The sequence below is a fragment of the Polypterus senegalus genome, chromosome 6, assembly GCF_016835505.1.
Source record: "Polypterus senegalus isolate Bchr_013 chromosome 6, ASM1683550v1, whole genome shotgun sequence".
Classification (NCBI taxonomy): domain Eukaryota; kingdom Metazoa; phylum Chordata; class Cladistia; order Polypteriformes; family Polypteridae; genus Polypterus; species Polypterus senegalus.
Window position 1 is genome coordinate 163,986,346 of NC_053159.1, and position 12,087 is coordinate 163,998,432.

Sequence of the window (12,087 nt, forward strand, 5' to 3'; positions counted from 1 at the left end):
TGGAAGAAGTTCGTGCACGTTCTAAATTGGTGGGGGGATGGAATAGCTGGCTGCTCCTAGCTTCTTTTTACCGGCACATTTAGAGGACAAAGGACATGGCGGAGAGGTGTGAAGGGATTTAAGAAGCGATTTAAGGTGGGACGGAATTACGAGTTTTTTCGTAGGCTCTGGTAATTCTAGTGTTAAGTGTATACATCTTTAATTTTAAAATAAGCAAGTTTGAGCTAGTGATTATTGGTTTGGATTCTAAACCATTTTACATTTGAGCATTGTGCCAGGGCTCTAAAGTTAAAACATGCAAACAAATATACTTTAAAAACCTACAAAAAAAATCTTGGGATGGTGTTTACTATAGAAAGATGCCATACCAAATAAACTTTGCTGTTATTGTGAACTGCAAATGTACTGAAGTGCCATGTGGAGTGAGTTCTTGCATTGTGTTATACTTCTGTTTTGATCTTGTCTACAATACTTAATAAAGAGGTAACACAAGCAATAATTAATTTAAAAAAACCTTTACAGCTTCAAACTGTATTATATAATAATAAATCCTGATACAAAGAAATATGAATAGAAATTAACATGACTCTGACTTACATCAATGCGTATTTTCCTTATTTTCCCATAAAGAAGTGGATGAAAGTTTGAATACATAACTGGACTTTTATCCACCCATTCTGATGCTGAGTTGTGAAATAGTATCTCCAATCCAATCCATATATTAGACTCTTCACCAGACATTAAATAAGTAACCAAATCTAGCAACAGAGGATAAACATATATTAAACAAGCAAACTTTGCACAAGCATATGAATCGGATACAGATGAAAAGAAGAAAACATTTGTTAGTGCTTTACTAAAAAAACAAAGATTATAAATACAGTAGAGTCTCGCTTATCCGACATAAACGGGATGGCAGAACGTCGGATAAGCGAAAATGTCGGATAATGGGAGGTGTTAAGAAAAAGCCCATTAAATGTCAAACTATGTTATAATTTTACACATTACGAACCTCGGTTCACGAATGTCTCTGGACATGTACAAACTGGGTTATGACCAAAACGTTCGCCAAACTTTTGCATCTGTTCACGACCACACACTAGGTATACGAACGAGCCAGTTTCCCTTTTGGTTTGTGCGCGCCGATGATTTCCGCACGTGTTCAGTCTCTCCCTGTGCAGCGAGAGAAAGCGCGAGAGAGACACAGACAGACACGCGCGCGCGAGAAAGAGACACATGCGCGCGCGCATGCACGCACGCACGCACACACACACACACACGAGCGTGAGAGAAAGACAGACGCACGCACACACATGCATGCGTGCGAGAGAGAGACACACACTGGCGTACGCACGAACACACACACACTCGCATGCGCAAGAGAGACACAGGAGCACGCACACACGAGCGAGAGAGACACACGCGTGCACACACACGCGAGTGAGAGAGACACACACACAAACACGCCAGAGAGGGCTGGCCACATAATTCACTGTAATCATGTTTTACAACAAAACAACAGAAAAATTTAACTGAAAAAAATGAACTTAGCAACTAAAAATAGACTACGCTCGTAACTTGCAGTTCTTGTTGCCGATTGATGCGTTGTTTTTGGTTTTTTTTGCCGTGGGACGTCAGATAATACAGAATGTTGGATAAGCGAGACTCTACTGTATTGTTTAACAAAAATATTTGTTTGTACTTCATAAAAAATGAAAAAACTATTATTGTTTCAGTAATTCTCACTATAGCAACATTTAAAAGAGCAATCAATTGGCACTTTATTAAAATTCCACCTCACGATTATTATAATTAATGAAAACCAAAACTGAAACTATTATTAAAAAAACATATTCATAAATTGAAATAAAATAATTCACAAAACTGAAATAAAAAACTAAAACTAAACAAAACTATTAAAGTAGCTGGAAAGACTAACAGAAATAAAATAATAATTTACTAAAATAATTTTAGTTTTCGTTTTTGAATGAATATTCTTGCTATTAGTTTTTAACCCTTATAACTTTTAACTCTAAAACTGAAAGTCATCCACCACCAGTTGCCTGCACAGGGCGGGTGTTCACACAGCATTTGATGTTTAAGACCTCCCAGAGTCCAAAAATACAGTTTTTGAATTATATAAGTAAGTGTGTGTGTAAACACGATAACTGAAAAACACAACTAAATAGATGGATGAAATTTGGCATGTGGTTGTTACACTAAAATTGCAGATCTGTATTAACTTTTGGGCCAAATTTATCAACCAGAAGTGGTACTTTACCTGAACACATACTCAATATTTTTTTTTATTCATGCAGCTGCAGAGTCCGATTTATTCAGCTTTACTTTTATAATAATTGTTCAATATATTATTAATTTGATTTGATTTGCTGTTGATGGTTCTTTAATGTACATAATATAATCATTGTCTTGCAGTTTATTCCTCAATTATCCATCTCCATATCTGAGTACATGAGAAAGTCTAGGGGAGACCACTCCCGATTTTTGAAAATAAAATAGCAGTGATCGAGAGACTGACAAGATCATCATACAAGATCAGCATATTGTTCCTGACCAACCACTCCTGCTTTAAAAACTTTGTAAAATTCCTGAGTTGGCAATGTCTCCACCGAACTACAGGTAGGTAGGCAAAGAGAGTCTGTCAAATGATGAAAAGCTAAACATTCTAGTGTGTTTTTGTATTTATGCTATATTTATTAATTTATCTGTTTTAGTTAATATTCATCATTCTTAATACAAGATATTGTGAAAATAGTCCAATAGCAGAATTATGTTTTAAAATATCTGTCCCCATTTTTTCAATGTCTCTCTCTCTCTCAAAATAGATAGTTGAAATCATCATATTCTTTTTGTTCTTAACATCAGACTTATCATACTTATTGCATACCAGGGATTTTTCCTGCCGTGCATCCAAACCTACTTGGGTAGGCTCCAGGTTTCCTGTGATACTGCTCTGAATAAACAGGTTTAGATAATGTATATATTGTTCTTAATCTCACATGCTGTCATTTTGTGCCTTTCCATACTCGTATTACCTGCTCTTGCTCTGCTCATTATGCGTTTACTGTTCTTATGCATTGGCTATTCAAGTCTCACTGCCCCTAACCTTGACACTACATGCTTGTTTTCCTCAATATTGCTAGGTGGGGTCTGTACACTGATTCAAGCCTAAAAGCCCTGCTCTTCTTAAGCCCCTGTGATTTTCATGATCACACTTATCAGAACACAGCAGATTCTGATTCCTGATCTTTTCAGGCATGCGGGTGACATAATTCTGTCTATAAATTGTTTGTGCCTGAGATGGAAACAGAGATCAATGTAGCTGGTAGAAAATAAAGCCCAGTATTTGAGATTTTTGAATGCAATATTGAAGGCATTCATTATAAGCACATTGTCGGAGCAGGATATGTTGTGTGCTGTAGACATTTAGAGTAAAAAACACTCACACTTTCAAATTGAAATAATTTTCATACAAATTTGCCCATTTTGGAAAGGAAAGGAAAAAAGTGCTAACAGTCAGCGCAAATTTGTTCAGCACAAATGACATAGAAAATATTTTAAAAATTATAAAATTGTTCATATTCAGTACCTGGTTTTGATCATCCTTGTTTTTATCAGACAAAAACAAAACCAAATAGTAAACTGTCGTGTAGTGTAGTAAGCCTCCACTAACATTAAACTCATATCCAAACACGTTAAGTGTACAGAGTTCTGTCTCATTGTGACACAAAAACTAAACTCCATAGTAGCTCTTTAACCATACCATAATTAATAAAACTAAAACTAATATATATATATATATATAATAGAAATGTCTTTGTAAAATAAAAACTAAATTAAAACTAAAAATACACGATGAGGAAAACTAAAACTAAACTGAATTTCCAATCAAGGTCAGAAAAAAATCTAGAAGTAAAAACTAATATAACAATACAAAACTATAATAACCTTGATCCATCTGAAGTTGAGCCATAATTTTCTAGCAATATCATAGTATTAATTTTAACAAATTGATTTTGTTAACTGATTAAACATGCAAATGTTAGCTCAGTATTCTCATGATATCTCTCAGTATACACTAGTGGTTATTTTGTGGTTAATTTTACATTTATATTTATCCAAAAAAATAAAGGCATAAGATTATTGCTTTATACCACACTGTGGCAATTCCATCTATATACAGTATACTGTATGTATAACACACAGTTGATCGACTGACTGACTGATCAACAAAAACACTACTTTCTGTTTAGTTAAAAAGCTGAAAATTGACAGGATGGTAGATCTAGGGCAGTAGGAAAGGGTATTTTGATATGTCAATATTAAGCGGTATAAACCCCCAGCCCAATAGAAAAACTAAATACCCAAAACTGCCCTGGCAGATTTGATTGAAATATGGTGACGTTTTAGAAAAAAGAAAATTAGCCGACACGTTTTTATATTTGTTATTAATATTATGTTAACATACATGCTCTGCTTTGACAGCAATGAAAGATGCAGCAGGAGTAATTGATGGGCCATGTGAATAACACCACTAACCAATAAGGTGGATGGGTGACTGAACACGAGATGGTATTCAGAACAATGAAATGTGATCATGTTGTAAAATAGAAAGAGAAAGAAAAAGTTTGGGGAAGCTCCAAGAAGAAGCAAAGCTCAATAGCTAGCAAGCGCTGCTTTTTTGCTGTTGACCAGTGGCACTCTTGGACGCGTACCAGCTCTCATTTTGGTTATCTGTTCTGCTCTATCAACAACCAGTCCCCACTTACGACACTGAAAACTGACTCCCTCCCTGTGTGTGGTGCATGAAACATTAAGGCAGAAACCCCCTTATACTCTGCTCTTCAATCGCAGTACTGCAAACTCCAAGGGAGAAATGTCAGTCTGAAATAGTGCTGCTTGAATTTCTAAAGGGGAAATCACAGAAACTGTGTTGCAATGCTCGTAGCTAATGCTCTGCACACCTCACTCTTCACGTTAATACACTACTATAACATGTAGGGTTTCCCACTTCAAACACTGCTTTGCATATACATTCACAACTGTGGACTTCAAAGACAGACTACATACACCTGACGAAGAAAACAAAAAGAAATACTGTACTTCAGTGAATGACACAAACAAGTGGAAATCATAAGATTTAATAATGATAATATATACTGAAATTTCACAATATTCCTACTGATTACCCCTTTCAATTCAAAATAATATAATTTCTTATAAAACTGTGTTTTGCAATTACCATCAACAAAGCCAAGTAACTAGGAAAAGCAGAGAAACAGTATAAATTATTTCACGCAGAAATGTTTTACTGATGGACCATTTGTATAGCAGGTTCAAGAGCAGCCCCAGTGACCTTATAATAATATTATTATTTAATTTATGTCTTTATCTAAGGCAATTTATAGCCAGTCAGTCAGTGTTCAACCCGCTATATCCTAGCACAAGGTCATGGGGGTCTGCTGGAGCCAATCTCAGCCAACACGGGGCGCAAGGCAGGAACAAACCCTGGGCAGGGCGCCAACCCACCGTAATGCACACACACCAAGCACACATTAGGGTCAATTTAGGATCACTAATGCACCTAACCTGCATGTCTTTGGACTGTGGGAGGAAAGCGGAGCACCCGGAGGAAACCCAAGCAGACACGGGGAGAACATGAAAACTGCATGCAGGGAGGACCCGAGCAGCTACCACTGCGCCACCCAGGCAATTTATAACATCTATATAATTGGTTACGTTTCTTTTCTATTTCCAGTCGGGGCACAGAGAAGTGGAGTGACTTGAACCTACAACCTCTGGGTTTGAAGTCCTAGGTTCAAAGCCTTAATCACTAAAACAAACTGTCTACCAATAATATTATCCTGTGGTAAAAAAAACATGATGGCTGTATTAAATCTTTATGGGAAACCTATTGATATTATTAAACGCATGATTTTGGATGTTACATATTTAAATGCAATCACTACCTTAAGAAATTATAATAAGTGAAACACCTGTGAATAAATGACATGCAAAAACAAAATATAATAATCTGTACTCTTTAACTACATTTGACAGACTCACACAGTGCCACTTTATATTCACTAATGAACACTCACATATTTGGAAAGTAGGATGAAAATGAAGGTACCCTCAGAAAAAAGACACAAGAGTGTGAAAAGGTGGACAAGAGAAAATGCTAGGTAGTATGGCATGACTTTCTCCTTCAACATACTATTTAAAGGGCCTGCATGTCTTTCGCCTCTCAAGACCCCTCTATGTCTCTATTAATATAAATATCTACCTTATTGTTATCTAATTTTCATTTGCTTTTGTTTATTTGTAACTATTTCTTTAACTTCTTATAAAGCAAAGTTTGAGCTTTGTGTATGAAAATGGGCTATAAAAATAAATGTCATTCTTGGTGTTGTGTTGGTTATGTAAAACATACTGTTGTCAAAGAAAATGATTCCACTTAATCTTCTTTTTTGCATTTCACCTGAATAAAAACATACCTTGTTCAACCTGATTTGCAATGGATGGAAGGTTCCCTCCATGTGACTTACAATATTCATTTGCTTTGGAAAATGGCAGATATTTCCCTGGCACTTTTGTATAACACTGAAAATAGGAAAATAACAAATTTTAAGCTTTGGAATTAGTACACTTTTGCATTTTGCTACATGCAGCATTATAAACTGATCACAAATTAGTAATAAATAAGCAAGCAATGTTACTATTTCAGAAATTGCTCTCACTATATTCTATATAATGATATAAAAATAACTTTAATGTAGCTTCATGAATGCTCTTGTATTGGGAAAACACTCATTATTACTGCAATTAACATTCATCCACTCAACAAGAAATACACTATTTCATACTATTCATAATATAAACAAGGGAGCTGATACAATAAAAAAAAAGACACATGATGTTTGTGACACACATTTCCGACTCACTAAATTATTTTAATTGTGAATTATGCAAGGCCTTTCGTTGGCATAAATAAAACAAAGCATAAATAAAAAATGCTAACAGATGTTGCAAATGTGATTACAAAAAGCCAAGGTACACATTTTTTTCCCCCTCATTGAGAAACATTCAACACTCCAGAATGACAAAGAGATAACAAGATTTCAGATGTTCTTACAAAAATATTAGAAATAGAAAACAGAAATATCACATTGACACAATTATTTGCACCTTTTACTCAGTACTTAGTTGCAGCATCTTAGGCAGCAAATATGTGGCCTGGATTCTTTTTAGGTATGACGGAACAAGATTCATGCACCTGGATTTTGGGATTGCCATTCCTCTCAGTAGATCATCTAAAGCTCTGTTAGATTGGATGGAGACCATTGGTGGACAAATATTTTCAGGCCCCTCCAGAGATTTTCGATTGGGTTCAAGTCTGAGCACTGGCTGGGCCACTCAGTGACATTCATAAAACTGTCCCGAAACTACTCCTGTGTTGTCACTGCTTTATGCTTAGGGTCCTTGTCCTGTTGGAAGGTGAACCTTCAGCCCAATCTGAGGTCCAGAGCACATTTTCATTAAAGATATCTCTGTACTTTGCTCTGTTCAGTATTCCCTCAACCCTGACTAGTCTCCCACTAGCTAATACTACCATCACCATTCTTCACTATTGGAATGGCATTTTACAGGTGATGAATAGTGTGTGGTTTCCTCCAAACATGACACTTGGGATTTGAGCCAAACAGCTCAATTGTGTTTTCATCATATCAGCGAATCTTGTTTCTGGTAGTCTGAGTCCTTAATGAGCCTTTTTGCTAACTCCAATTGGTTATGACATGTCTTTTACTGAGCTGAGGAGAGGCTCCCATTTGGCCACTCTGCCATATAGCCCAGGTCAGTAGAGTGCCCCAGTGATGGTTATCCTTCTGGAACTTTCTCACATCCCCACATAGGTTGTCTAGAGCTCACCCAGAGTGATCAAAGAGTTCTTGATCATGTCTTTTATGAAAGCCTTTCTCTCCTAATCACTCAGTTTGGTTGGGCAACCAACTCTAGGAATAGTCATGGTTGTTCAAAATGTCTTCCATTTAAATGGAGGCCACTGTGCAATAGGGAACCTTTAATGCTACAGAATTTTTGTAGTCTTCCCTCGATCTGTGCCACAACATAATCCTGTCTCTAAGATATGCATACAATTCCTCCAAATTCATTACTTTTTTTTTGCTCTGATACACACTGTCAAGACAGGTGTGTACATTTCCTAATCATGTTCATTCAATTTAATTTAATTTATTACAGGTGAACTCCAAAAAAGTGTTCAAATATGATCAATAGAATGGGATGTACCCGAGTCAAATTTCAAGTGTCACAGCAATCAATCTGAATGCTTGTATCACTGTTATATTCCCATATTTTGTTTTAATAAATTTGCTAAAATTTCTAATATCCCATTTTCATTTAGTTATTCTGGGGTATTAAGTGTAATCTGATGAGGGAAAATTAATTTAAATGATTTTACCACTAGAATGCAACTTAACAAAATGTGAAAAAGATGAAGGGGTCTGAATATGTTCTGGGTGCATTGGAATGTATTTTTGGAGCCTTCCATTTAATGACTGTGTCATGTATCACACTTGTGTTGCTAAAGCTTCTTCCTAAAGCATTTTGGAAGAAATAAAGCTACTGCTTTTTTTACTTGTTATTTGTGAACAAATTATTCCATCAACATCCTTTTTATACTAATTAAATGTGTTGTTAATGTTCAATATTGGATAAACAAAGTAAATAAAATTACAGACTATTTATTATACTAAATAAAATCTGAAATGTCACGTCACATTACCAAATACACTTTTTAAAAGTCAATATTATTTTATGGCATTTAGACCTTAATGCTAAGACAACTATTAAAGAAGCTTTAAAGAGCTTCACAAGATGAAGGACATGGTTTGAACAACTGAAAAGAAAGGGACAGTAAAAAACACCAACTTCCTTCAAATTAATAAGTTTTATACTTATCCTTTCCTTGTTTTCTTCTAAGAGAGCCTGCCAATAAGGTCAAAGCACATGAGTGACATGCAAATATTTTAAGTAGGGGTATAAATGGATTCTTATCAGTTGCTTTAAAAAATGGTAACAGGATTTGTTAAAGTTACAACTAATAGTGCACATGAAGTAACCATTAAGTAACTGTGTGTACTGAGACCATATGGAATGTGACTAAAGGCAAGATTAAAGAATAGCTGGGTGCTTTGTTGAAATTAATTAATAATCATGTCTGGGTATTTGTTGTATGCCTATTTGTTGTAAGGAAGGAATAATAGTTTAGTGTTTAGATATGAATAAGCAACCCAGACTAGGTAAACCATTAAAAATGCACTCACATAATGTGAAGCCATTTTTTCATTTTGATGACCTTCTTCATGCATGCATGTATGTTTATGACTCTGACGAAGTGTAATGAATGTTTCTGTATAGAATGGTCAGACTGCATTAGCCTATTTATTCTGTGTCCTGATTTTGCCAACATGTTACAATATATACTTAATTCACTATTATTATTTGGGAGTTCTGTAACCAGCAGCTTCTGCAAAAATCAAATTATGTATGACTCTGACGAAGTGTAATGAATGTTTCTGTATAGAATGGTCAGACTGCATTAGCCTATTTATTCTGTGTCCTGATTTTGTCTACATATTACAATACAGTATATACTTAATTCACTATTATTATTTGGGAGTTCTGTAACCAGCAGCTTCTGCAAAAATCAAATTACGTTTAGTTTTTCTGTAAACAGTAGTACTAATGACTGTGCTTATTACTTTAATTAAAGCAAAACTTATATTTCTTAAATCCGCTGCTTTAATTGCTGAAACTTTAAGGACTTACTTTCTAAAATCAGAAAGGTTTTTCCATTTTTGATTTTTTTTCAACTAAAAAAATAAATAAATAAAAAAGCACACCAATTACTGATTTGCAGCATTAAAAAATTACCTTATTTGCAAAAGGAAGTGAATCATTTTCACATTCATTAGATTGCTCAGGATCATTGTGTTCTTTTTCCAAAGAAGTTGCATTTCTTTTCTTACATACAAAAAAAAATTGCTGCTCACAATCAATAAGCCAGTTGTCTGATAAAAACAAGCACAAGACACAACATCACAGCATTTTCATTTCATCTTCTTATAATGAACAGAAACTTGAAAAAACCTTAAAAATAAAATGACAAGTGGTGTTGGTTTACCTGGATAAAAAGATTTTGACGTGATATAACTACACTTTGGATGCCAAACATGATATGGTCGTTGCAATCCCATTGGGTAAAATCTGGTTAGAAAAAAAAACCCAAAACATTTTATATATACTGTATTGTGGAAACCAGGGGTGCTATAGCCACCACAACCCTGACACAGACAGGAAGAAACACAAGTGCACACAACATACTTTATTTCTGTGGGGAAGCAATTGTCCTTGTTCCCCACAGCAGCACAATATAAATAAGCAAAGCACCAAAGCGTAGTCCTTTTCTTCTCTCCTCCTCCAGTCCCCTCCCAGAAAGCTTTGTCCACCTCCTCCAGACTCTGGGAGTGTTCCAGGTGCCTCATTAATCAGACCTAGAATCACCCCCAGGTGTTGTGAAAGCCCTATGAAGGGCTCTACAGCTCCCACAGCAAACCCCACAGAACCCAACAGGGCTGTGTCACACACCCAACTCCCAGCATGCCCTGCGGGAATCCATGATGCCACAGCCACCCATAGGCAGGTAAACACTAGGCTGCTCCAATAAAACAGCCTTTTCAAAAACAATATGTGCATATATGCTGTCCTCCATTAAGAACAATAGTAACAATTTGAATAGTTTTAATGTACTGGCATTATTAGAATTATTATTGGCTTATTGTTGCTAGGTGGTGATTGGTCTTTTTGCTTTCATCTCCTAGTTCTTCTACCTATCCTGTCCTTCATTCACAGTGTTAGTAAACAAAGTAAAGTTTTTTTACTTTAAAACAGTTGCTTTAAAACAGGCAATGTGATAGCACAATGGTCAGGGTTGCAGCTTCATAGATGCAGTGTCCTGGGTCCAACTCCTGTCTCTGTGAGTTCCCACTTTTTCAAAAATAAGCATTAGCTTAACTGGCAGTTTTTAAATGTGTGAAACTGAGAGGAAGTATGAGTGTAAGCGGGCCCTGTATTGGACCTAAACCTAGTCCAGGGTTTGATCCTTCTTTGTGTTTCAGTGAATTAGGTTTGAAAATATTATTATTGCATGCTTCTGTGGAAGTGTAGATAAACTGTGACAAATACACTGTTTTATAAACAGACTGCCCACAAATTCCCACAACATTGCAATGGTTTGAGGTGTATGAATTACAGTAAATGCCATTTGCATTGTGATTTGAAGTTGAGTATGAATATTTCCAGTGAGGTAGATGATGTAGTTTTTTGGTTATACTAAATTTCTGTTCACCTTAGAACCCCAATTGAAACGTAAGACAGCAGGAGAACAACTAAGATATAATAACAGAGAGAGAATATAGTTAATCTTAAATTAGAAGATAATGTTTCTCGAGCTACCAATTTAAAATACTTCTGTTTGTGAAAATTCTTAAAATTTATTTTAGAGAACCTTGTAGGTACTCATGAAATATGTAAATTGAATTTTGCTATTTTGTCTCTTGCTAGTATGTAGACAGAAATTGCAAACTGCCACTTATTTAACACTAACAAAATACCCGCGCTTTGCAGCGGCAAAGTACTGTCATAAAATTCTTATAAAGAAGAAAAGTAAACCTTTTTAAACTGAGGGAAAATATACCAATAACTATTTGTTAAAGATTTCTTTGTATGCCACGTTTTTCAGTTCGGCCCTCTGGTTGTAATATGACCAAGCTGTGCGCTGAGCTTACTCTTGAGCATGCAACGTACATTTGGCCATGTGAAAAGCAATCTTGTCTCAAATCTCACAGCTTGGATTGCTGCTGTCATAATCGGTTTGAGTTTCATGATTTGTTTCAATTACGTTAGTATTTGCAGGACTTGTTGTGTTGAAGTGACATTCGGCATCTGTCAAGCATTGTAAGTATACAACCGGTTTCATCGATAATT

General features: G+C 35.6%; 1 protein-coding gene across 1 annotated transcript in view; it reads right to left on the reverse strand.

The window, feature by feature from the left end:
- ly75 (lymphocyte antigen 75) overlaps positions 1–12,087 on the reverse strand; it is a 209,950-nt gene that overhangs the window by 48,312 nt on the left and 149,551 nt on the right. Inside the window, exons 20-23 of the mRNA XM_039757470.1 lie at positions 10,226–10,308; positions 9,976–10,112; positions 6,519–6,624; positions 598–758 (exon numbers count right to left, since the gene is read on the reverse strand). Of these exons, the coding sequence (XP_039613404.1) occupies positions 598–758; positions 6,519–6,624; positions 9,976–10,112; positions 10,226–10,308 (487 nt within the window). The remainder of the gene's footprint in view (positions 1–597; positions 759–6,518; positions 6,625–9,975; positions 10,113–10,225; positions 10,309–12,087) is intronic.